Source organism: Podarcis filfolensis (genome assembly GCF_964270895.1).
Source record: "Podarcis filfolensis genome assembly, chromosome: 8".
Classification (NCBI taxonomy): domain Eukaryota; kingdom Metazoa; phylum Chordata; class Lepidosauria; order Squamata; family Lacertidae; genus Podarcis; species Podarcis filfolensis.
The window spans coordinates 61,306,305-61,334,038 of NC_139611.1; the positions used below are offsets into that span (position 1 = coordinate 61,306,305).

The following is a 27,734-nucleotide window of genomic DNA, read 5'->3' on the forward strand; positions in this document are numbered from 1 at the left end:
TATTCGTCAATGCTAGCGTGGACAATGCACCACTTGTGAAGTAAAATGAGGTCATAGCCCAAACAAGGTAGAGATTACTAGGCCTGGAGTTCTGGAATAGGTAACAGATAAGCCCATGCCCATGGATAAATGGATAAACCCCACAGATAAATTAGTGGTCTTGCCACTGGGAAAGAAAATACAAGTTGTCTCAGCAGTGTCTTGGAACAGCTAGAAGGGCTTTATAGTCTGGACTAGTTTGTCAAACCCGATGTCCTGAGTGTTGCATCTGGCCAATTAAAAGGCCAACACATTTTTATGCAACTGTTAGCTTTTTCTAGGCACTAAGGTAGGCTTCCTCAAACTCGGCCCTCCAGATGTTTTGAGACTACAACCATCATCCCTGACCACTGGTCCTGCTAGCTAGGGATCATGGGAGTTGTAGGCCAAAAACATCTGGAGGGCCGAGTTTGAGGAAGCCTGCACTAAGGTTTCAAGCTGTCGGAACTGCTTTATGGGGGAAATTCCTGATTCTCAAAGAAGCCTGTGGTCCAGTCATAGGAATCCAGTGCCAGAGATGTCTTCTCAGGGAAGTGGAGATGTGGGCTCTGGTGTCAGCGGAGTCACATGAGAAAGACCAGGGAATGAATGCATTTTCTTGGGGTTTCTGCCACAGAAGGACTGTGCACTTGAGGATTCCTGTTTTGGAGCATGGCATGCTCTGTTCCCCCCTACTCCAATTTAGGGCCTACTTAATTCACTCTACTCTGTTTTAGGGCCCTATACTGACTACTGCTGATGGGAACATTGATGGTGGTAGCTTCTCAACCACCTTTCCTTTCAGGAGGCACAGCAGAAGGCTCTGCAGCAGATGGACCCCTCCGCCTAATCCTAATACCCTCCAATGTTATTGGGTGAATTGGATGGAATGGTAGAAGATTATAAAAAAAATACAAAAATTCCACCCAAAATGAATGGATGATTAAGGTATGACTTTTGCACAACTGCCCAAACTAAAGTCATGGTGAAATATATATGGAATGCAAACTTCCGTAAAACATCACAAGTTTCTAAAATAGAAAGTCAGTGCAAATGTTTATAATTGTTTTACAGTTGTCTAGTTTTTATTGTATAGCAGCTTTTTTCCTTGCGTGTGTTTTTAGCCAGCAGCTAATTACAAAAATACAGTTTCTTTTTATTTTACAAAAGCAAGAAACTTGTTTTATAATTCATCTCCTCCAAGGAACTCAAGGTGGCACAAGTTCTTCTCCCCCTTCCCATCTTATCTTCATAACAACCCTATGAGGTAGGTTTAGACTGAGAGATAGTGAACTAACAGAAGGTCACTCAGTGGGCTGCATAGCAGAGTGGGGATTTGAACCTTGGTCTCTCTTGTCCTAGTCTGATACTCTAACAACTATGCTTCGCTACCTCTTACAGATATCTAAGCCACTGGCATCATCACATGCTGTGGCATCAAGTTCTATTTGTTAAGCTCTTTCACACAATGTGTAATTTTCTCACAGTTTTAGAGCATACTCTGTTTTGGGCCCAATCTGTTCAGTGCTTTGCAGACTGAAACTAGTCCCTCTAACCATTTAGCCTCCCTTTCTCTTCCACTGCCACATCAAGAACAAGCACCTACAGCTGGCTGGAGCAGCTTTAGCAGGATCAATTATCTTCTCCTAATGTGGAAAGTGAGTTTGACATTCAAGGAAGCTTAGCGTCAGGCCAGCCTTTGATTTTTCTCCTTCTCATGGTCAATTAACCTTTTGGAGCAATACCAGGCAACATTTGCTGCCTTGAATTCCACCCTTTTGCTAGAGACCTGGCAAGCTATTAACTCAGACCAGCAGCAGCCATGGAGATGCATTGGGGAAACCTCAGCACTGAACAACACAGGCATCAGGTTTAACATTTATCCACTGTAGAGAGGGGAATCCCATTCTCTTTCCCACTGTCTTGCTCTTTGCAATGCAACCATCGGATCCACTAGTCAATGAAGCCTGCCACCTAGTGGATTAATGTTTGGTGGGGGTGGAGGGTACCTTATTTAATCTTTGTTTGGTTGCAAAGTGAAACTTGGGAATTTATAACTATTTTTTCAGATCAAACAAATTGCAGTTAATTTGTAATATTTGGCAGTCAGTCTGTCCAAACCTGTCGCTTTTATCCTTTTATATATTTTTATAACACTTCTGTTGGCTTTTCCACATGCATTTTATCTTAAGAGGTGGACTTAGGTATCGATTGATTTTAATCTGAACATTTTTAATTGGGTTTTCAGCTAAGCACAAGTTATTTCCTCAATTAGTAAAGAAATACTTCTTTTCCAGGAAAAGTGCTAGTTTACAAAGAAAACATATGTAACACTTACCAAGAAAACATTCAAGTGATAGAGCTTCGTCTCTTCTGGTTGGGTTATTTAGCCCACAGATGGGGAATATCCTAGAGAAAAACAGGTAACACTTTCGCCATGATCTCAACAGGAAGCTAAGTTTGTGAACTCTCGCAGACTGCTTCGTTCCCTTAACAGATCTGGCCTTCAGGGACTGGAAATGCTAAACTAGTTTTCCTGTGCCTTAGAATAATCAGAAATTGCCATTCATTCCCAAAACTTGAAATATCATTTTACGAGACATTATACTTTCTTTTAAAAAGCTACTTTGAGCTTGAAGTTCAAAGCTAGAATTTCTTTCCTCCTTCTCATAATGAGCTTCTACTCCCCCCCCCCATTTTTTTCTTTTTTTTTTGTAGCATAGTTTTTGTTCTTTTCCCTCTTTAAACTGTTTTAACATGGTTGCATTTATATATTTTTTTGTTATGTTAGAAAGCATATGACGTGCAACAATAACTTAAAATAAAAAATAAAACAGCAATAAATGATCAGATACCAAAAGAAGAAGAAGAAAAGGTTTCTATAGCAAAATGGTTTCATCTCAAAATATTTATTTGTTCTGTTTTGTATGTTGGTCCGTGATTTGGGTCTAATTTGGGTTCAATTTCCAGACAAGATCTTGCACCTGGGGAAGGAGGGTTGGTAGAGAATCTCCTGTGCATACAGGAGATCCTGGGTTTAATTTAATATTTGGCATCTTGTCTCCAGGTAAGGCTGAGAAAGAACCCTGTCAGCAAAAACGCTGAAATGTCAGAAACCCTGTCAGCAAAAACGCTGCACAGAGACCTATTGAAAGAGTGAGTCCAGCCTCACCTTTACCTCTTCTAGGATTTGTATCTCACAGGAGGGAGGTATTGCTTCAGTGAGCAGGTGCTATTTTCCGCTGGGGTACCTGCTTGCTCACTTTCCCTTTCTGATCTGTGTTCTCTTCTTCCTCTGTGGACTTTGAGAATTCCTCATTCTCTCCAATGCTGTCTATCTCACTTTACTATTCTTCAGTCACATCTCTCTTTCTTCCCTTCTACCTTGGTTCTTGGCCAGTAGTTCATTATCTCATTCTTATACTTGCTCTTCAAAACGTACATGGCAATAAAACTAAAGGTACCTCCAGACTGTCAGTGTCTTGTGGAAGGGATACTGTCATGCAATTAAAGTGGTTTAAAGAACTCTGTCACCCTAGCTAAACAAATCCACTTTAAAAAGAAAATTTACTTCTGGTATTTAGGAAAATGACAGGAAAATGTAGTGAAAAGCGTAGATGGAAGGAATGATTGATTGATGGTAAGTTGTGTAAACAACCTACAAGTAAATCAGGATGAATGGTTATTGCCATATGACTGCTTCACAAACAAATCAGAATGAAAGTTCAGTAAAGTTATAGTCCAACTTCCATATAAGATTTGTGCAACCAAGTAAAAATGAATGCTCAGTAAATCTAGAGGGGCCCTCATAATTCTCCTACTTAAATTTCAGGCTTATTCTTTCTCCCACTTTCTGTTTCAGGCTTTCTGCCTCAGTCATACCTTGCATCCTCATTTTGTAAGCATCTCTCTTAGGTGTTTGCTTTTTTCCTAGACTGGCTTCTTCATCCCACTCCTGTTTTTCCCCTCATGGGCTTTTGCTGAAGATTTATTGGACAAGATTTCTTCTATCCACTCTTTACTCTTACCTTCTCCTCAACATTGCATCATCATCCCCCTTTTTATTTTCTCTTATTCATTCCTCCCCAGAATCTTCATTCCAGGGCATTGGTCTTCAGGTAGTGGGTCTGGACACACTACCAGGTCATGGTCTCAAGAGCAGCACTACTACCATACAGATATATTATTTTTTTAAAAAATAAGAAATTAATGTTTGGGTTAAAGGTGTGTCCCAGGTCTGAAATGGTTGAAGCTTGTTGTTCTAATGGTGCCAGGTGAAATCTGTTACCCTATCTGTTCCGGAACCTTTCTCTTCCTGACACCATTTCCTCCATAAGTGAATCCTAAAACACCTCCTTTCATTGGCTTCCCCCTGAATACCCCACCTTCTCTTTTCTCTCTGGTGTAGCTTGTTAGACAGGCATGGTCCTACCTTTAGGCAGAGTGAGACAGCCACCTTAGGCACCAGGTGTAGGGGGTGGGAGCAAAGAGTTAGATGCCAAAGAGCCTGTCCTAAGACATTGTGTTGCACTCAGGTACAGTGCAGGGTCCTGAAAGCTTCTGTATGTGGAATGGGAGGAGGCAACATCTTGTCATTTCATGCAGCAAAATGTCCAACCCCGGATTTAGACTTACGAGTCTGCATCACTTTTATTTTTGTGTGTAGTTACTGCTGATTTTGTGGCACTTCATAAATAACAAATAAAAACCTGCTGCAACAAACTCATTAGTAAAAGCTTCTCATGTTGAAGAAGTAATATCACCCCCAACCCCAAGATTCTTATGTTGTTGCTTAAATGTTTGTAGATTTGGTCTCAGGGAGAATTCCCTGGGGAGAGCCCCAAAAACTCACATGCTCCTTGTGCTAAACACCTCCCTTAAAATTTACTCTTTACTACTTGTACTAGATGTGATGGTGCAGATGGGGATGCATGAATGCATCTCTGACATCTTTCTTGGCTTGGTGCAGCCACATTCCTGAACCCACCATGTAAAAGTCATACTCCACTGATGCCTTCACACTTAGCAAGTCTTATAAAAATGAATTGCCCTCAGAGGAGGAAGGAGAGCCACCTTCCCTTGCTTACAGGCAGGCTTCTAACCTGAAACAGCTGTTTACCAAAAAGAATGGACCACCTAACAGAGTTGAATTAAAAAGCCAAACCTCAGCAATTAAAATGAGGGCCTGCCAAGGATGGGCAAATCACTCTTAACACTGTTCCACGAGAGTTTCCTATGTGTTCAGCCACAACTCTGAACGAGGCGGCCCCTTTTTTCATTAATCTGTCAAGTATATGTGCATACAAAAAAATACATTTAACTCCATGTATCTTAGGCATTGCTTAATAGGTATTCCCCCCATGCATATTTTGATCAATTCTATTTTTAAAATATATTTTTATTAAGTTTTACATAACAAATTTAAATTCAAACATTAAACACTAACATTGTCATTTAAGATTCCCTGAATCCTTTGACTCTCCCCCTCCCTTCCATGGTTACCATTATCAATCTTTTTTCAACTGCTTCCCTTATTTTCTCTATTATTTTTTTTTAAATCCATTTTTACCATAGTTGTAGGGGTCTTTTTGTACATTACAAGCATAACTTAAATCCTGCCAAAGTTTTTAGTTGTTTACAGAGTTCTCTTAAATACATTATAATTTTTGCTCATTCCTCCTTAAAGTTCTTCTCTTCCTGGCTTCTGATTTTCCCAGTCAATTTCGCCATTTTGGCGTAGGCCATCATCTTCATCAGCCATTCCTCTCTGGTCGGTACTTTGTCTTCTTTCCGTCTCTGGGCCATTAGTATTCGCGCTGCTGTTGTTGCATACATAAATAGTCGTTTCTGCTCCTCTCTGCACCTAAAATGCCTCGTAAAAAAGCCTTTGGTTTTTCCCCAAACATTATTTTAAACATTTTTTTCGACTCATTGTAAATCATTTCCCAGAATGCTTTTGTAATCTTACACAGTAAAATGTGCCTTCTTTCTCCTTGCATTTCCAACAAACATTTGAAGCAGTTCTATACATTTTTGCTAATTTTACAGGTGGTAAGTACCACTGATCCATCATTTTCATGGAATTCTTCTTCAGCACACAGCACGCTGTAAATTTATTTTGATCAATTCTTTTAGCTGTGAATTGCATCAGAATATTACAGAAGTGTGGTGGATAACTGAACTGCAGCCCACACATTAACCTGAGTTGAGTGAAGATCAGGTCAATGTGTATCAGAGTTCACAAGGCCAGAATTTCTCAAGCATCTCCAGAGATCATCTTAGCCTGTTTTGGCAATGCTGTTTAGTGGATCTGTCAAAGACTTTTGGATTTCAACCAAGGAACCTCATGGCCTCAGGCTGGCCTTTTTTCCTTTTACTTTCCTTTTTACTGTTTTAGGAGTTATCCTCATGTTTTTATGTATTTTGTTAAGTTGTCTTGAATACTAGCTATGACAGAAAATAACATAAGAAAAGCCCTGCTGATAGTACAACATCCTTTCTCACAATGGCAAGCTAGAGCAATTGGGGAAATACCTTGATTGTTTTTTTCAGTTTAATAACCTCCTAGAAATGTAAATTAGCCTCTTGTGGGATTCGATGAAAGCCACACTGAGAGGGAGTTGTCAAAATCTCTTCTGGGTTAAAGAAAATAAGGGACCCCGCTTGTAAGCAACTGTTGTTTTGTATTGGGGTCTTAGAGAGGGAACACAAATGAACTGGCAGTGCTAAAATATACCACAAATTAACGGGTAAGAGAAGTGAACTGGCTGTTGTAGATTTTCTTGCAATTCAAAACAACAATAAAGCTCTAGGCTGTTTGCTAGATCTTTATGCAAGAAACAAGCTAGGAACCAAGTCACACAATTTCAGAGTATCAGTGGTGAGTTACGTTACAAGTCTGAGGACACTTGTCAAGCGTTTGCTCATTTTTATAATAATCTTTATTCAACTGATCACCCTGAACCTAACGAAACACAGCTCTATCTGGAGCACGCTGGGTTGCCTACTTTAAGCAAGACTCGTATAAATTTAGTAAACAAAGCTTTAACCAGTTGAATAAATTGGGTTGCAGTAGAGCTATGTACACACTATACCACTATCAGGGCTTTTTCATTTCTGTTTGCCTTGAAAGAATATACCCTTGGGTTAAGAAATCCCTTTCTTGATCCTCACTTAAAGTATGGGAATTCTGGGTTTAGAAACTAATTCATGATAGTTTTCCTTTACTCCCATTCATAGACCAGCCATAGGTTTGTGATCCATCTAAATATAGTCAGTATAAGGGGTAGGAGGGAAATGTTTATACTCTGTCCAGATCACGTTCTGCAAAGGACAACCCTTCACCTTCCAACAGTTGGAAGACCTATTGGCATCTGTACAAATGGCTTCAAAAGCTGTATGGGCCTTCACTATTACTTACCGTATTTTTCCATGTATTAGATGCCCCCATTGATAAGAGACACCCTATTTTGGGAGACTAAAATTTAAGAAAATGGGGGGAGATGGCACAGCTTGTAAAAACTGTGTCATAGTTTCTATAGCAAAATGGTTCTGTTCACTTTTTTTAAAAAAAAAGAGGTATGTTATTCTAATACTCAGATTTTCTTTATTTAGATATCATCTCACTGACTCTCTCCAAGGTTGTTAACAACTTTGCAAATCTGCTGTTGTAATTGATCTTACAAGTTTGGCATTTACAAATGACTTATTTCCAAAGTGTGTAATGGGGACCCTCAATTCATTTATGTATTTCCCCCATGTGATCTTTAGAATCGTTTGATTGTTTTATATTGGTTTGTTTACTTTAATATAGTTTGTAATATATTTTAATATATTGTTTATTTTAGTACAGTGGAATCTTGGTTCTCGAGGCGTGGCTTCCAATTGGCTTCAGGAGCTTCCTGCACTCAAGCAGAAGCTGCATCGGACATTTGGCTTCTGAAAAACGTTTGCAAACCAGAACACTTACTACCTGGTTTGCAGCGTTCGGGGGCTGATTTGGTCGACAACTAAGCCTTTCAGGAACCAAGGTACTACTGTATTGTCTGCAATATTATTTTAACATAAAATGACCTCTGGGCAGCCCACAAGCAGGGCCTGAACACCACAGGTGCTGTGTTCTGAAGCCACTCTGTTCTCCCATCCCATCAGAATTCCTTCCTTTCTCTTTATTTCCTTCTTATTTTTCCTGGCTTTCAAAAGTTTTCCCCTCCTCTTTGTATGTAGTTTCGGAGCAATTGGAAGGGACACTTTTTTATTTGATGAAAAAGAATGTTTGGTTTTTTTTAAAAAAATGTTTCCTGGATGTATGGCTTCAGGAAAAGAAGTTTTTCCACATCGGTCTGAGAACAAATTGGTAGGCTTGTCTCATATGTGTGTGTATATAAAACACTAAACCCATAAAAGAATTGCTTTCAGTTGCTTTCCAGAGCAGTAGCTGTATTGATTTGTTGTACCTTTTTTTAAATTCTTTGTATATTCTTTTGAAAGTTACCTGTGAAAGGCTTTACGGGCACAAGTAGTGCCCATGGTTGCCGGGTTGGCATCCCTGTGCTGGGGTCTGCAATATCAAACCTTGCAGCTGCCAAATATTCTGCATTGGCCAGGCCTGGTATACCATACTTTAAAAAAAAAAAAAAAAAAAGCAAGTGCCATACAGCTCTTGTATCTACATACTCATCACCTGGGCCATCCTAGAGTGAGGTAGCTGGTAGGTGGGGGGTAGCAGTGACAACATACATCACTTAGGTCCAAGCTATCTGGAAGACTGTATTTCCTCACACAAACCTACCTGGGGTTTGAGATTTGGGGGAGAGGCCCTACTCTCGGTCCTGCCATCCTCACAGGTACGCTTGGGGGGGGGGACGTGGGAGAGGGCCTTTTTGGTGGCTACTCCCAGACCTTGGAATTCCCTCTCTAGAGAAGCTAGACTGGCTCTCTTGTTGTTCTTCCACTGGTAGGTGGAGACTTCTTTGTTCAAACAGGTTTTGGGGGATTGATTGCTTTTAATTAAAGGGCTGGTGCCGTGCTGTTTTAATTGTAATTATTGATATGTTTTAAACAGATTTTGTGCATATATAGTTTTAATTCTGTCCATGTTCAATTGTATTTTAATAACTGATTTTTCTATGTTTTTCACAGTTCTTGTTTTTATGTGTAAGCTGCCTTGAGTCCCATTGGAGAGAAAGGCAGGGAATGGTGATGATGGTACATATTGGAAAACAGAGCTGTATGTTCCATGTAGCCTAGCTTGTTGCCCTCACATGGAGAGGAGAATACTGTCCTATTGCCAGTAATGAAGTAAGGTTCAGCTGCCATGTGGCCAAAATTGAGATGAGGAAATCAGTCTTGCCCGTTGCCTCGTCTACGGCCATACTACCCTGAATGAGCAATCTTGCCCTTTGCCTCAGGCAGCAAAGTGTCTTGAACCAACCCAGCTTGTTAGATTCCTGCTCCACCTCTTGTATCTTATGAATTAGGCTCATGCCATAATATGGCTGCTTGAGCCCTTGAAACTTCACAACTGGCTGGGGTGTGGTCTGTGTGTGTTGACTGGTTTTAGTTTTCAGAACTGAATGGTGCTTGCTTTTATACCCGTGTTTGCAATGAATGGTGCTTTTTCTTATTACTTTCAAAAGACCTTGCCTTTTGTAATGCTAAGAAAATAATAATGTTTTGTAGCATGACACAGCTCTATGAGGCAAAAGTGCCCGTAGGGAAAGGGAAAGGAGAGCTGGAAACAGTGGAGAAAGTGAGTGATGGGGGGTGCAGTAACAAAGAATCTCTACAGGAAAAAAATGTCTTCATAACAGGAAACGTCTCATAAAATACCTGCGGTTTGGCATGTATTGTTTGGCTGGCCAAAATATGCACCTGGCAGCTTTACCCTCCTATTAATGCTTCAGTCTGTCTGGTATTTCAATGGATCTCAAAATTACAGTGGTTGGGGGAGGTGGCAGCAAACAGGAAGAAAGGTTTGTAGGTCTCTGAAAGCAAAAAAAAAAAAAAAAAAAAAATCCTGAAGAGGGAGGAGAAAAATAATAAGCGTAATGGTAATGATGTTTACAAGATGGAATGGTGAAGGTATTTTGATCTAGGAAATGGCCTTTTGCAAGTTTCATCGAGGGGAGTGGCAACAACCTGGTGTGTGTGTGTGTGTGTGTGTGTGTGTGTGTGTGTATTTGAGTCTGAAAAGTAGCTTGTTTACATGAACTTTTTGACACCAGGTTCGTGTACTTGCCAAGATTCCCGTTCTGAGCAAAAGCCTGCCAGTTTAACATGGAGCTCATTTCTCTGCTGGTTTGAAATTGGATTTATTGACTCCACATTTGCTTTGCCCCAGTTTCATCCAAAGTGCTACAAAACATTTGGCCCCACATTGTGTTTTCCCCCAAACAATTATATAAAAAAACTCCTTTGCCAGAACTCATCTGTATAGATCAAAGCAGTGTACAGTGACCTCAGCTCCTCACCAAGCTAAGTGGTTTTAAATATATTTATCTACGTAAACAAACCACAAACAAGATGTAAAGTTCATAAGAGATAAAAGAGAAAACAATTGTTCGTCAAAAACACCAAACGTCATCAAGAGCAAGAAATATTTCTTAAAGCGGCAATCCAAAGAAGATTTACTAAAACTGCTTAGAGATTATTGGGACTCACTTCCCAATAAACAAAGATTGTGCTGTAAGATGAGAAACCAACTGCAGGCATTTTTTTAAAAGTAGCCCCCCCCCCCCAACTTTAAATTAAAATGGTTTGCTGCAGTAATAAAGCAAAGCAGTCTGAAAATCTCTTGTAATGATGAACAGCCTCAGTGGGAGCCACAACCAAGAGTGCCATTCTCCTCTCCAAGAAACTCGGTACCAAGTGATGATAACTGAAGAGAGCAGTCACTAATCTTCCGGTGGAGTAGCACCATTTGTGTGCATTGGCAACTCTTCATGGAAGCTACTGAGCACTTCAGCTTGTATGAAATTAACACTGAAAACCCTGCATAAGGAGTCACCTTATGAAATTACAAGTTCACACAAGTGAAACCTCCACATAACTGCTAGCTGGAGGCTCTGAACACTAATGAGGTGGTTGCACAGGGCCTCCAGTTAGCAACTGTAAGAATCATAAAACGACATCAAAAGTTTCCTAGCAGAACACCCACTATCAAAGCAAGCATCCAAGGCAGCAGCTTCACTACCCTGACCATCAAGACAGCTGAGGAATACGTTTCTGCCCTGCAAAGAGTTTCTACTCTGCAATTATGTCCATAAAAGTTACTAGCTTAACTTCCATGTTCAAACTCTCTTCTAGAAGCAAAAAGCTTCCCTGCAGGATCACCTAGATAGGTGGATGTTGTTGTTTAGTCGTTTAGTCGTGTCCGACTCTTCATGACCCCATGGACCAGAGCACGCCAGGCACTCCTGTCTTTCAATGCTTCCCGCAGTTTGGTCAAACTCATGCTGGTAGCTTCGAGAACACTGTCCAACCATCTCGTCCTCTGTCATCCCCTTCTCCATGTGCCCTCCATCTTTCCCAACATCAGGGTCTTTTCCAGTGTGGTGTAGTGGTTAAGAGCGGTAGCCATGTAATCTGGGTAACCGGGTTCGCGTCTCCGCTCCTCCACATGCAGCTGCTGGGTGACCTTGGGCCAGTCACACTTCTGTGAAGTCTCTCAGCCCCACTCACCTCACAGAGTGTTTGTTGTGGGGGAGGAAGGGAAAGGAGAATGTTAGCCGCTTTGAGACTCCTTAAAGGGAGTGAAAGGCGGGATATCAAATCCAAACTCTTCTTCTTCTTCTTCTTCCAGGGAGTCTTCTCCTCTCATAAGGTGGCCAAAGTATTGGAGCTTCAGCTTCAGGATATGTCCTTCCAGTGAGCACTTAGGGCTGATTTCCTTAAGAATGGGTAGGTGGGTAGGTATTTGCAAGCATGCCCTTGGCATCCTCTTTCACAGTTGTACTCATCTAGTAGACAGGAAAACTCCCCTCAACATTCTGGCTTAAATCTGCAACCTTGTACATAAAGGAGAGAGAATACTGCAAAAAGAGAGACCTGGCTGCTTGTTTTGATTTCCTTCCTCTTCCATTTTCCTTTTACAGCTCTAAAAAGGCTCCCAGACCAGCAAGGAGCATTAATTGCACCAGCATCCATTTAGCTGGCATTTAGGTAATGCCACACTAGAGATGCATATAACTTCGAACTTACTGGATTAGAAAGGGGGATCTCATGCTCTCTAAAACATGATTGCTGCTATTGTGTATTTACACTTCTGCCACCATGCCTGCCTGTAACATGACAAACTGGACATGACGTTTGCCTTTATTAAGATTCTAATCCAGGGATAAGGAATCTTATGTGGCCTTCTAGATGTTATTGGACTATAGCTTCCCTCATCCCAGACAGTTGTCCATGTTGGTCGGAGCTGATGGGAGTTGAAGTCCAGAAGAATCTGAAGGAGCACAGGATCTCGAGCCCTGTTCTTAACCTATGAGCTGAGGTTAGATTTATAAGACATACAACTCAAAAACACCAAGGTACTAAAATAATGTGTTAGTATGTACCGTATTTTTCGCTCCATTGGACGCACCGGACCATAGGAGGGGGAGAACAGGGGAAAAAAAATTTTCTTGTTCTCCCGCTCTAAAACAAGGTGCGTTCAAGGTACATTCACCAGAGCTTGTGGGGCTGGCGGTGGGGGGAAGCGCTGCTTTCCCTCACCGCCAGCCTCAAAGATCCCTGAAGCCTTTGGAGCGAAGCGCCCCGCTGCCCTGCAGAAGCTTTGCGCGCAGCCGTCCCCAAGCTAGAGCAGCAAGACGTAGCCCTCCGCCTCGCTGTTCTGGCTTGGGAACAGCCTTGCTAGCTTCTGCAGGACAGCGGGGTGAAGACACCCCGCTGCCCTGGGGAGGCTGTGCACACAGCCGTCCCCAAGCTAGAGCAGCGAGACAGAGCCCTCCGTCTCGCTTCTTCTGGCTTGGGAACAGCCTTGCTAGCTTCTGCAGGACAGCGGGGTGAAGGCACCCCGCTGCCCTGGAGAGGCTGTGCGCGCAACCATCCCCAAGCTAGAGCAGCAAGACGGAAGGAGCCCTCCGTCTCGCTGTTCTGGCTTGGGAACAGCCTTGCTAGCCTCTGTAGGACAGCGGGGTGAAGACACCCCGCTGCCCTGGAGAGGCTGTGCGCGCAGCCATCCCCAAGCTAGAGCAGCAAGACGGAAGGAGCCCTCCGTCTCGCTGTTCTGGCTTGGGAACAGCCTTGCTAGCCTCTGTAGGACAGCGGGGTGAAGACACCCCGCTGCCCTGGAGAGGCTGTGCGCGCAACCATCCCCAAGCTAGAGCAGCAAGACGGAAGGAGCCCTCCGTCTCGCTGTTCTGGCTTGGGAACAGCCTTGCTAGCCTCTGTAGGACAGCGGGGTGAAGACACCCCGCTGCCCTGGGGAGGCTGTGCGCGCAGCCATCCCCAAGCTAGAACAGCGAGACGGAGCGCTCCGCAGTGCTCCGTCTTCCTGTTCTGGCTTTGGGCTTAGCGGCGCAGCCTGCATTCGCTCTATAGGACACACACACATTTCCCCTTAATTTTTGGAGGGGAAAATGTGCGTCCTATAGAACGAAAGATACGGTAAATCAGGACTGGCCTGGGACATTTTGCTGCTGGAGTCAAAATGCCCCGCTGCCACCATCTCCTCCTCAACAGGCGCTCCCTGCTGCCACCATGTGGGGTGCAGCACTAGTGGGGTATGGGTGTGGCAACAGTGGGGTACAGCAGCAGAGAAAGCAGGGCACACACACACAGGAAATGGCAGTGGTGAGCTTTGTGCTCCTCATGCCCTGATCTGCCACCTGAGGTGACTGCCTCACCTCACTTCATGAGCAGGCCGGTACTGATGTAAAGTATGTAGCTTGAAGATCTGCTTAATACTGAAAGTTGGCAAACAAGAACATCTCAGAAGCAGCTTCAGAAAAGCCTCAGGCAAGTTTCCAGGGAAACAGAAACCATAACTACATACTATAGATGTTGGTTGATTTTTTACAACTTTGACTGCCTTCACTTCCCAAAAGCATTCTGGGAATTGTAGTTGGGGGAAGCTTGATATGCTAAAGACAATAACCCCCTTTTTCAGAGCAAGAGTTCCCATGTTTCCCTGGGCAGAGGGAAAGGTTGCTTAACTGATTAAGTTTGTAATTGGGAGGGTATGAGTGAATATGTGAATGTGTCAATTTTAGTTTCGCTTTTTCTCGGTTTCTCATTTTTCCAATCTTAAATTCAGTTCTCAACATTTCCAAAGCAGTCTATTTTTTTTTTATGTCGTCATGAAAATTCACCAGCATTTTAGTGCAAATTTATCCTAATATACACATTTTTCCTGATATAATGAATTTTCTATGTTATTTTCAGTAAGCTATTCACTTATGCTCACTTAAAATGTGCATTTTTTCATCAGGGGGTTTGGACTGGGTGTCCATCAATATGCAGATGATACCCAGCTCTACCTCTCTTTCAAATCAGAACCAGTGAAGGCGGTGAAGGTCCTGTGTGAGTGCCTGGAGGCGGTTGGAGGATGGATGGCGGCTAATGGATTAAAGCTGAATCCTGACAAGACAGAAGTACTGTTTCTGGGCGACAGGGGGTGGGCTGGTGTGGAGGACTCCCTGGTCCTGAATAGGGTAACTGTGCCCCTGAAGGACTAGGTGCGCAGCCTGGGAGTCATTTTGGACGCACAGCTGTCCATGGAGGCGCAGGTCAGTTCTGTATCCAGGGCAGCTGTCTACCAACTCCACCTGGTATGCAGGCTGAGACCCTACCTGCCCACGGACTGTCTCGCCAGAGTGGTGCATGCTCTAGTTATCTCCCGCTTGGACTACTGCAATGCGCTCTACGTGGGGCTACCTTTGAAGGTGACTCGGAAACTACAACTAATCCAGAATGCGGCAGCTAGACTGGTGACTGGGGGCGGCCGCCAAGACCACATAACACCGGTCTTGAAAGACCTACATTGGCTCCCAGTACGTTTCCGAGCACAATTCAAAGTGCTGGTGTTGACCTTTAAAGTCCTAAACGGCCTCGGCCCAGTATACCTGAAGGAGCGTCTCCACCCCTATCATTCTGTGCGGACGCTGAGGTCCAGCGCCGAGGGCCTTCTGGCGGTTCCTTCATTGTGGAAACAAAGCTACAGGGAACCAGGCAGAGGGCCTTCTCGGTAGTGGCGCCCGCCCTGTGGAACGCCCTCCCATCAGATGTCAAAGCGATAAACGACTACCTGACATTCAGAAGACATCTTAAGGCAGCCCTGTTCAGGGAAGTTTTTAATGTGCGATATTTTAGTGTATTTTTGGTTTCTATGGAAGCCGCCCAGAGTGGCTTGGGAGACCCAGCAGATGGGCGGGGTACAAATAATAAATTATTATTACTATTGTTATTATTATTTTTGTGCATGTAATTTCACTGGAGAACTCCACTGCAATTCAGAGAAGGATGGCTCTGTTTTAGTCAGTGTATTGTTTTGCAAAGTTCAAATTAGGTAGTTCGCTTTCGAATAGAAACTGAATTGAGTTGCTTGCCCCATCTGACCCAGAGCTTTGCTCCAGTTCAAGAAGCGTGACACTGAAGCTGTGCTCCAGTTGTTCCACACAAGTTGTCAGCACATTAGTACCTCAGATGAGCTGGCCTTTGGGCTGGCTTAATTGTGCAATCATTGAAAACCTACAGCAAGCAGCTGCTGTGCCTTTTATGCCTCAGTGCTGGTCTGCTGTTTTCGGCCTCCAAAATGGAGTACACTTATTCTAAGCTGATGATAATTATTGCAATGCATCATCCCTGTAAAATAAGCTTCCCAAACGTCCAAAGAGATTTTGCATTTAGCAGCGGACAGCAGCCAGAGAGGAGCGGTGAATGTTGGCGGGGGAGATTATATTCCCTCCAAGGAGGGAGTGGAAAGAAGGCCCCCTTGTGTCAGAATTAATGAAGATTGATGTCCACCTCTACAGCTCCTTGAAGGAAATGCAGCCATTTCCTTCTGCACACTCCAGGTCTTTCACAGAGCATCGGCTTTCAAAGCGTGCAGTTAAGGATAGTCAGGAACGGAGCATCAAGTATGACCTGTTCCAGATAATGATTTAGGCCAAATGCATTGCTGAAAGGTGAGAGCTGCTGCCTCTGCTGAGACTGCAGTCAGGCTTGGAGCAGATAAGTTATTTATGCCCTGGACTGGCTGCTTATAGTCATTCAGTGAAACTAAAGGTAAAGGTAAAGGGACCCCTGACCATTAGGTCCAGTCGCGGTGCTCATCTCGCTTTATTGGCCAAGGGAGCCGGCGTACAACTTCCAGGTCATGTGGCCAGCATGACTAAGCCACTTCTGGCAAACCAGAGCAGGGCACAGAAACGCCGTTTACCTTCCCGCCAGAGCGGTACCTATTTATCTACTTGCACTTTGACGTGCTTTCGAACTGCTAGGTGGGCAGGAACAGGGACCGAATAACGGGAGCTCACCCCGTCGCGGGGATTTGAACCGCCAACCTTCTGATCGGCAAGTCCAAGAGGCTCAGTGGTTTAACCCACAGCGCCAACTATATTGGTCTAAAAGCACATAGGGCCCCCACTCTTGCTGAAGCTAAGCAGGTCAGGATCTGGTAATAAACGCTACCTTGGGTTCCGTGATGGAAGAAAGGTACAATCTAAAAGTATGAAAAGAAAGAAAAACAAAAAGCCCATGGTCCACTGGTGCAAGACATGTTTCTAACGCAAAAGCGCCAAGATTCAGTTCTTGATATATCATCCGTTGAAGGGTAGCATTGGTGAAGAAGGCTCAAGACCCTGGAGAAGCAATGCCATTGTGGTTTAAATGTTCTGAATATGTTTATATTTTATTGCAAATTGTATTGCTTTAATATTTTGATGTTTGCTGCCCCCTGGGCTCTTTTGGGAGGAAGTATGGGATACAAACTGCGGAAGGCAGTGGAAGACAGGAGTGCCTGGCGTGCTCTGGTCCATGGGGTCACGAAGAGTCGGACATGACTAAACGACTAAACAACAACAACATGGGATACAAATTTAATAAACAAATAATGAATCAAGCATTTCTCCTCAGCTGGGGTGTTTACTCATAGTTGAATTGTAGAATTGGAAGGGACCCTGAGGGCCATCTAGTCCAACCCACTGCAATGCAAGAATCCTGCCCACGACCATCCCTGGTTGGGCTTGAACCACCAACCTTTTTGGTTAACAGCCAGATTCACTGACCCATTGTGCCACTCAGGACTCCCTCCCAAGGTCTGGTAGCTCCAGTGGTGCATCAGAGCAGGACTTTGCAGCTGACAGAGAAGCCCAGTGCCCCACTCAGCAGAATGAGCAGGAGGGGCCCCAGATGTACCAGGACTATACGTTACCATTTAAAGGGAAGAGGCATAAGATCTTTAAGTCAAGTGTCTGGAAAACTGCAGCACTGGGTAACTCTGCCATTGAGAATAGAAACCTCCAACCGTTTCCTAAGTATTAACCTCCCACTTAGGAAACATCTACCAAGCGTCCTAGGCTATTAACTGGTAAATCGACCTAAGAATGGGCAGATCATTTAGCAGCCATAACAGTATGTTTAGGTATCTGTCATCATTACAAGCATGAATGGAAAGAAAGCTGAAAGCTGTGCAGAACAATATTTTGGGTGCATGTGGCATCTGCGTGCAGCAGAATTCGTAATGTGTGAAGCAGCCTTCATTAATCCCAGGTCTCTCCCTTTTCTTCCACTACTTCATGTGAATGGCCTCAGAGCATCAAAGTTCCAAACAGAGGAGAAACAGAGCATAAAGGAGACATGAGCCCTAATTGTTGCAAGCTGCTCTGGAAGTCCTTGCACTGAAGAGCAAAATACCAAATAATTGCAATGACTAAGTAAAATAGAATTAGGCTTTCATTCTTCCATGTAAATAGACTGGTCTGATTCTGTTCTAATATTTGGTGTTCATGGGCTCATTTGGTTCTTTTTTTAAATAATGCCACTTGTGCACACATGTGGGAATGCCAATTTAGGAAGAAAACTATTCCCCTGTGCTGCTTTTCCAGAACTTGCTCTGTCTTCTGAATTTCACTGGAATCTAAAGTCTTGCTCAGGGAAAGCTCCACGAACAAACAATCCCAGTGTTTCCTTATGTTTCTAGAAATGAAATTCCTTTTGAAAAAGTAATTCCATTACTTTCTGAGTAAACGCACGACAGCCTCTCCCTGTTGGGTAACCGCTCACACAGATATAAAAAAATCGCCTGCAATTCATGTTTTGTGAACACTACTGAGGCAGCTCTTTCTCTTGTAGCCAACCATGGTGTATCTTGGGATGTCAATGAAACAAGGTCCAACAGGATCTCTCACCTCTGAGAACATCTCACAGAACTCTAAAGCTCAGTTTTGCAACATGATGATCTCTTTTGGTTCCTTCTAGGAGTATGACTCTATGATCTCGGTCTCCTGGCTTTTAGCAGATCTTCAAAAGGAGCAAAGATATGCTGTGAAACTGGACTTCAGGTTTCTGCAAAACATTTGCACTTGGTCTTGCCACGCCAAGACTCCAGGTAAGCCTGCTCAACTAGCTTGCTTTTTATTAAGAAGGAGCTATAGTTCAGGGGTGGAGAACATATTTCACAAACAAAAGGTGCTAGGATCAGTCCCCAAAGTAGTAAAAAGTGGGCTAAAAGGCCTGCTTCAACTGTTTTACTCTTCATGGGAGGGACTAGAGCAAGAGGGGAGCATACCTTAAAGCACAAGACTTTGCCCAAAGAATCATGGGAATTGAAGTATTTTAAGAGTGCTGGGAAGTAACTTTGTGGGGGTAAACTACAGTTCCCAGGATTCTTTGGGGGTAGCCATGTACAGTGTCTTCACAGCCTAGAAACCTGTGGCCGTATAGTTGTTGTTGGACATCAGCCCAATTCACAGTAGTCAAGGATGATGGAAATTGTAGTTCAACAGCTTCCAGAGGGCTACAGGTTCCCCACCCTTGGACCACAGCTTGGTGGTAGAGCCACATGCCTTGCACATAAAAGTTACCAAATTTAATCCCTGGCATCTCCAGTTAAAAAGCTATTAGAGAGTAGCTCTGAGGAAGTCCCTCATTTGAGATCATGGTGAGCTATTGGCAATTAGAGTTTGCTGAACTAGATAGATTAATGGTCTGAATTGGTGTAAAACAACTTATTTTGACTGTATAAATATACAGTGCCATGTTCCAAATCTTCTTTCTATCATGTTTTTAAAAGCTCAAGACTTCATCACATTCTAGCATTGTAAATGGAGTGAAACCAAGGCAGGAAACACAGATAACAGGGACAAACCTATGTGTATCAGTGCCGGCTCAGTTCGGTGTTTGCCATTACGTTGTGTGGGACAATGAGCCGCAATTGGATATGTGACTAGCAAAGGACATAACCTATTTCATCCCCAAAACTGGATGCACTTGGGAGATTGTCCCTACCACCCTATTGATGATCCTGATAGGAACAAAGGCCCATCTCGACCAGCATCCTGTTCTCATGTTGGCCAAGCAGCTGCCTGCCTCTGAGAAGTTTGCAAGCAGGACATTCGTGTAGGAGCACTATTTCCACTTGTGATTCTCAGCAGCAGGTATTCAGAGGTGTACCACCTCAAATTCAGGAGATAGCACAGGATAGGTATGGCTAATGTCCTGTTTACACTGCTTCCCAAACCAGTAGTGGGATTGCAGACTAAACAGATGTGCGGACACAATCTAGGATAAATGAGGCTTGGATAAGGAAGTTTAAGAACATAATGAAAAACCCTACTGGATCTATTATCTGTTGTCAGCAATATTTGGAAGATCCCAGGCTCTCTGCAGTAGCTGAAGGGGGAGGTGGGCAGAGCAGTTACAGTCATTGGAAGAGACTGGGAATCTGTTGGAAAAGACAAGGGAAGCTAGCTATGCCAGGATCCGCTGCCTTAAGACACCTGGAGCACCTTAAAACAGCAATGCACCACAGCTTCCCTTACCCTGCACCTTTCTCAGTTGGCACGTGGTCGCCAGTCAGTTGGCCAGGAGGTAATGTGGCAGTGAGACACAAAAGATTCCCCTCTCCTGACCCCTCTAGCCCAACACCTCCTTTCCACAGTGGCCAACCAGATGCTTGCCTCACTTTGCTTTGCCCCCAGCAACTCATGTCCAGAGTCCAGCTGCCTCTGAACCTGAACAAACGTCTTCTGTAATAGTTGCAGATATTAGGGAACGTACTCAGGAGGAGGCCATTTTTCACAAGCTCATGGGGCTTTTAATAAACTGTCAGAACTTTGCTGCAGCTGCGTATGAAAGTTCTCCCAGATATGCTTGGTCCTGGAAGAGCACTGAAGTGCTTACCTCATGCACTGATACTCATGCACTACACCCAGAGGACCCTGCTGCATTCCAAACAATTAACTCACTAAGCCTTGTGGAACACCATCAAAGACAGAACATGGAGTGTGATGGATCGTTGCTTAGTGACCTGAGACATCATGGGCGGAAAGGTGTCTATTCATGCAGCATCCGACAGCTTATTTGGAGCAAGCATGGATGGTGTGTTATTTTTCATTGTGGTTGTGGTATGATAAGGAAGAAGCACAGAGAAGGGCCATAGCTCAGTGGGAGAACAGGAGGTCCCAGGTTCAATCCCCAACGTCTGCAGGGAGGACTGGGAGGGGCCCCTATCTGAAATTCTTGAGAGTTGCTCTCAATCATTGTAAACAGTACCCAGCTAGATGGACCAATGCTCTCTGTCTCAGCATAAGGCAGCTTCCTATGCTCACTCTGCACATTGCTTCCAATTCTCCGCTGCCCCTTTTTGTGCTGAAACCTGGGAATGAACCAATTGCTTCTGGTTATGAAACTACTGTAGACACGAGATCGAACCATTGGTCATATCAAGCCTGGTTTTCACTGTAATTTCATATACTCTGTAAGGTATCTGTGCATTTCACCGTCTTAATTGCAGCAGCATCTATGTGAAGTAGGTAGTAGGTAGGGAAGGGCCATCCTGACGTGCTACTTTTAAGGGAATATGTTGTGGGAATGTTCAGGGTGGCAGGAGAAGATATATTGTTTATTAATATCCTTCCTAACTTGCGTTAGCAAGTTCCTTTACTTAGCAGAGTGCATTCCCCTTTACACAGCGGAAAACTAGTTGCAAACCCGTATGAGTTTCTTAAGACAATTTGCAATTCAATCTGGCTTGTCCAGATTGAAATGTGTTCTAATATTTTCCTGGTAAGACCCCTTGAATCCCTCCTAAAAGAAAAAAGACACTACAGTCTCATTCATAAGCAATAAAAAGAAAGTTTATTCACAATCAGGCAGAGCACAGTGTGATCCCTGAAGGCAGGCTTTAGTCTTAAAGTTACAAACTTATACTAACAGGTTTATCCCATAAGGGAGATGACCTGGGGGATTGCTTGGCTGGCAGCCAGCAGTTCATTCCGGGTAGTTCACAGGACAAAAAGAAAATGGAAAAAAGGGAGAGTGGCAGCATGCCTTGTCCTTTTACCGGGTCTGGAAAGGTCACCCCCACCCACTAGTCACATGCAAGGAAGGATGCTCCAGTTCAGGAGGAACAGGAAGTTTGACTGGGTGGACCAAACATTCCCTTACATGTCCGCTCTAGCAAAACAAGGAGTGCTTGACTGCTCCCAGTGGATTACATCCCACATATGTATATCTTCTTACAGATTTTTTTCTGGCTTAATACTAATTCCTTTTCTCTAGGGTTAAAGGAACTCTGGGAAGTATATTAAGATCAGGGATCTCTAAAAAAGAGATTCTTAGCACCTGGCCAAGTTACAACTCCCAGGACTATTGGAGGGAAGACACAGCAGTTGCACTTGTATGAAGCCAATAGCAACTTGTAGCATAGATAGGGGACATATGCTGCCCCCCCCCAAATCATTAGTGACCTACTCCTGCAGTACTGTTTTACCATTCAGACACCAGTTCCTGGCTTCCTTTATAATAGAATCAGAGAACTGTAGAGCTGGAAGGGACCATGAGGCTTATCTAGTCCAACCCCCTGCAATACGGGTCTCAGACTCATGACCCTGAGTTTAGGAGTATCATTCTCTACCAACTGAGCTGTTCCAGCATGATCTTCCCCCCTTCATGCTAAATGGTAGGGCTGCCTCTGATTCCTCTTCAAATAAGTTATTCCTGTATTAAATTAGATTAGATTTATTATATACCGCCCTTCATCAAAAAATCTCAGGGCAGTGTATAGGTTTGTGCCAAGCTTTAGGATGCTGATTGGAATACCCCCTGCACCACGTTTAACCCTGCCCATGCTGTCTTGTTTCCTCCTTTCCCCCCCTCCCCTGAGCTGCTCTGTTTGCTGCCATAGAAAGTCTAAGATCAAGACTCAAGTATGCTTCTCCCCAAACAAAGGCCAAAGATGCTGCAGATTTACACAAAATTGCATATTTATAAGTATGGGTGAAAATTTAGAAATAATTGCAGCTTGATTCTCCTTGCTATAAGGGGCTTGATTTGAGGCATCAGGAAAGCCTTCCCCCCCCCCCCTTTCCTTTCAGAGTCTTTATAAAAGATCCACTATTCAATCAGCCTCTGACCTGTTTGTTGAGATTGGAAATGTGGCGGCAATGGGATGCCATATTGCCGAACAGCAAAAGCAGTATATCCCTGGAATGAATTTTGACAGCTTGAGGTACAGCCAGTTTCCATAGTGGGAAAGTGTTTGCATTAAGCCCACTATGGCTTCTGGTTGGCATCCTCTTTTGCCTTTTCCCCTCCCTCTGCTCCGAGAGACAAATTATTTGGAACATATATAGTCGTATTGCTTCAAGTCAGTATTATTCCCTGAATACAGCATACAGAGGTTGGATATCACTTTCCCAATCCCAGGTTCATCTTCCTGCTCAGCTATGTGAAAAAGTGGATTACCTTTCATCTTAAAATTGCCTCACAAGACTGTCGCAAGAATAAAACTAAGAACAGCATTTTCTGCCTTAAAAAGTGATGTAGAAATGAGTAGGAATCTTAACACAGAGCAGAGTTATCACAGGAGAAAGCAGCAATATCCAGCAATTAGAAGTTATATAAATGTGCCTCTTTCCTTTCTGTTGTATCATGATCCATCTTTGTCTATGCCCAAAGCTGATAACAGAAAGAGAAATAATTTCAAAAACCCTTTTATGACCTCAACTTAAGATGAGTATCCTTTTGTATCTTGGAACCAAATGCCACTTTAGATGCATGGCTGACAAAGGCCTTCATCTTCTTCTTTTATAATTTTTCATTAAAGCAGACATGGCATTATTGCACTCAGGGTCCCCCCACTCCACTCCACTCCACTCCACTGTTGCTGGTGGGCTACTGGGAACAGACTGTGTGCAGAGTTATGTCATGCAGAGATAGAATTTGTTGGTCAGCAATGGCCATGCCTTGAAAGTAATGTGCCCTTTCAGCTTATGCCAAGTCTTAAAAAGGTGGAACAAAGTAACAGTAACAATAGAGGCTATTTAATATCATAATGACAAACCAGCCCCTAAGGAACCAGTTGCTTTTACACCAGGGGCCTCATGGTCACCCATATCTCATCACTGTAGGCAAAACACAAGGCATGGGTGTTCCAAGACACAGGACTACCCTTTTAATCAGTGAGGGGGAATATGTGGCCCTACAGTTGTTGTTGGACTCTGTTGTTGGACCCAATTGGTTCTGGATAGTATGGCCAATGACTAGGGATAATAGACGTTGAAGTCCAACAACACTGCAACGGCCACATGTTCCCCATCCCTGCTTTTAAGGCTCCATTCTTCAAGAAAGGGACACTTTCTGGGAGGGGTGGACAGATCTAAGAAGGATAAAAGGCCTCCATTGAGCTCCAGACTTCATTGGAGCAATCTGTCTGCTTGGAGCTATCCAGGGTCCTGCAACTCTAGCTTGGCCCCAACCTCCCTGCCTCCCTGACCAAAATATTGCCAGGCATTCCTTGCAGCCCATGACCACCATTTGTGGTCTGGACAGGTCACCATAACCACTCACCAACATTGCAAGAAAATCCAGGTGTGCATGAAATCACACCCCATCCTTGCCTCTGCTCCTGCTTCTTCCTTTGCTGTTTCTCTTTGGGCAGAGAGATCACAATATGAGAAGGAAGAATTGCTAACACCAACAGTGACAGAAGAAGATGGCGCCTGCTCTTGACTTCTCTCTGTTACATGCTTGGGCCAGTGCTTCTTGTCTCCTCCTCATGCATCAGTTTCACTGTGGGAAATCTCTATATGTAAAAAACAGGTCCAGGGCTTGTAAGCTTGGCTACTATAAGAACAGACTGCTGGACTAGATGGTTCTTTGGGCTGATCCAGCAGGGGCTTCTCTTGTGTTCTTATGCAGAGATCCCACCATGCAGAAGATTGCAACAGGATTGAAAACTACATTGTAGATTTGTCAGTGGGTCTCCCCATGTTTTTATTTTCATTTCAAAACAGCTGTAGGTAGGACTCCAAATTTGATTGAAGAATTTGCCATGTCAGGTGGTGTTAGCCCCACGCCAAGAGAAAATAGGCACAGTCTACATACCTATCCCTTTTCCCTAGTGGATTCAAATCCAGAATCCTTGTGTCTGCTTTAAAACCATCAAGATCTGGCCATAGCTCTCCCATGTAACATGTAATTTGGCCCTGATTGAGCTCTGGTTGCTCCCTAAAGGCAGCTTTGTAGATTCTCAGTGCCTTGCCAACCAGTAAGCAATGGCCACTCAGATTTCTGCAGCCATTGCTGACACCCATTTGAGCATATTTTCAGAGCTATAAGGGCTAGAATTGTGCTCCCCTTAAAAAAATAGAAGAGGAAGACACCTGAGATTTGAAGAAGGCTGATTTCTGTGTCCATTGCCACATGTGGTGGCTTTTTCTGTACATCCATAGAACTTCAGCATAATCACAGCAGCCCTATCTATCTATCTATCTATCTATCTATCTATCTATCTATCTATATCTATCTATATCTATCTATCAATCTATCTATCATCTTCTATCTGTCATCTGTGGCTTTAAAGAAATATGCATTGGAGAGGTGTGCAAACTGAATATCCAGAGATTAGAAATCCCGTTCAGGAGTTCCCAGTGATGATTCCTTTCTCTAGTCAGATGCATCATTACTTCTGGCTTCACCAGAAGCCAGCCAGCCTTGTGGTGCAGCCACACACGAAGACCTAATTCCAGCGTCAGAAGAGAAATCATTTATCTGCCACAGAGTTTACAAGGCGAAGCTAAAGCTGAAGTGTGTGGTTAATGCCACACTTGCCTGCGCACAGAGAACCCCTTCAAAGTAATAAATTGACCACTTTGTCTCGGGATGGAGCTTGTTGATGTTTAGAGGGAATATGTAAGTGGGTGTATACGTCACAGCTTGGCAAAAGACAATCAAAGTATTCAGACTGTGCGCAGGAGCCTTAGGAAGGAAAGTGGGAGAGTCTGGACTTGGAGAATGAAGCATTTCAAGGCAGGCAGGTGAGTTAAAAGACATGCTTTGGGATGGTTTGGGATTTATGTTTGCTGTTTTCCACAATAAAAGGAAAAGGGAGAAGGGACCTTTGTCTTCTGCCCATATGTGTTTCTCAGAAAAGGAGGGAGGGTGAACTGCAGATATATTTTTCTTGACTTTCCTTGTTCGTTGAGAGCATTCAAGGGAGTTGCTGTTACCACCAGGCTGGGCTAGAGCTCTCTAAATGCCCAGTTTGCAGGGAGAGGGAGAAACAAGAGCATGCAAGTCTCAGAATCCAATTCTCACTCTGCTTGGAGCCCCTTTCTAGGTGTGTCTTTAAGGAATTGCATAACCCCTACCTTGTTTATTAATAGTAGTAAGCCAGTTGATGCATAAGTCAAAATTGAGCAGTATTGTCTCATGATGAAGGATGATGGAGGTGAAACTGGGGTGGAATCTTTTGGGTCAGTATGTGCAGAGGAAAACTTGCAGGGCTGTTAATTTCACAAAGGCCTCCTTCACTGGGCCAAAGAAGCATGATGGGGGCAGCCATGTTGGTGCTATCACCAAGTCTGCCCCATACAAGCACAAAAGGGTGGTATTAGCAAATTTGCATTACTCCAAAAATATCTTGGAGGAAGAAATCCTAAGGAGAAAGGCATCCAATGGATACCCAGTAGGCATCGAAGACTGACTGTTGGAGAGGGGATAAAAAACTAGGGAAGGGAATAAAGGAATGGAATATCACGGGAAAGGGTGTGACTGGTTGGCTGGCTGGCATCATAAACAGGAACACTTCATGCTGCAACATTTTGTTGCAAGTCCCACTTGTTCATGTATAAAGCTGGGCATGGTTGGGGTGGGTGCTTTTAACAGCAGAAATTGTGTGTGGATGAGGGAAGCTGAATTTGCCCCTGGCCTAACACCCATACTCTCTTCCCACAACTCGCAGCCCATTCTGTTACAAGGAGAGAGCCAGGCCAAGGGGCAAATGCCTGGGATGACGCTAAGAAGGAAAAGTTATTCTACCTTTATCCACACTCTCTTTTTTAATGTTGCAAACACTCCTTTTAAAATATGTGACTGGAGAAGACTTAATGATTGAACAATATCGTGTTTAATTTGCCCTGCCAGGCTTTCTAATGATGGACCAGAATGCAGATAACAACCATTGTGAATCATGCTGTTTGCTTACTTGGTATGAATTGCTACTTCTATTTCCTCAAAGAAGGTGTCTGAACATTGAATGGGGATAAAAACCAGAGCTGATTGTTTAGTAATTCCTAAGCAGCAAAGGAAAGGATAAGGGCTTCCTTTCTATAGCAGCTGATGTTTGCTTTGCCACAACAGCCATAGGGTGAAACAAAAAATGTGAAAGGCTGCCCTGGAAAAGGTAATTCACTTGGACTTACCCATGCCAAGACTATAAAGCCAGTCTTGTAAACCATATACTGTGTGTAGTTCACACAGCTCAGGCAAACATGCAGAGGACCAATGAAACTTGAAGGGCCATAGCTCTCATCCCTGGCCATGCTGACTGTGGTGGATGAGAACTGTGGGCCAACGGTAGGGGAAGAGCTGTAGCTCAGTTGCAGAGCATCCGCCTTTTATGCACAAGATCCCAAGTTCAATTCCCAGCTTCCCCATATAGGACTGGGTCTGAAACTCTAGAGAGTGGCTTCCAGTCAGTGCAGACAATGCTGAGCTAGATGGACCAAGGTCTAACTCAGAAGAAGGCAGCTTCCTTGTGTTCCTATGAACACAGAAAATGATCTGCAATATGGATCAGATGTCCTAAGTTACTGACACGTACTCGGTTTTTTACACAAGCTATGAGGGCGTACCATATGTTTTTCCCCTCCATTTTATCTCCTGTCCCCATTTTCTTTGTGATTTGTAGTTTCCCGCATGGAATTGACAAAATGTGCTCTAAATATATACACAAACACAACGCTGAAAAAGCAAACTGGGACAGATCTTCCCTTGGTTTAGCAGAATTTGTGACTTCCTCCTCCAGCATTGACTTTTTGTTATTATGTGTGGTTGAAATGCCTGTTATATCACCATCAGAAACAACTTAGGCAGCCCAAGTCCCATGGCCCAGTTGAGTTACCTCCCTGGGACTCATTTTGTGCCTCCCCGTTACTTATCCCTTCCGTGGGGGATCTGCTTTGTATTTTTCCCCCCTTGAAGGCCCAATTTTATGCTGCTTTTACAACTCCTTGGGACAAGGGGGTCTGTGTTACAAGCTAGTAAATTCA

The 27,734-nt window shown here is 43.7% G+C and overlaps 1 protein-coding gene across 3 annotated transcripts in view; it reads left to right on the top strand.

The window, feature by feature from the left end:
* Positions 1 to 27,734, top strand: part of COL8A2 (collagen type VIII alpha 2 chain) — a 142,453-nt gene that overhangs the window by 85,167 nt on the left and 29,552 nt on the right. The window contains exons 3-4 of one of the 3 annotated variants that reach the window (XM_083625531.1): positions 7,866 to 8,048; positions 18,439 to 18,568. Coding sequence is in view for 1 of the 3 variants with exons in the window: in XM_083625529.1 (XP_083481655.1) it covers positions 25,477 to 25,499 (23 nt within the window). In the remaining 2 variants the exon portion in view is untranslated. Of the gene's footprint in view, positions 1 to 7,865; positions 8,049 to 18,438; positions 18,569 to 25,245; positions 25,500 to 27,734 lie in introns of those variants that run through there. The other 2 variants (XM_083625530.1, XM_083625529.1) reach the window with 2 other exon arrangements.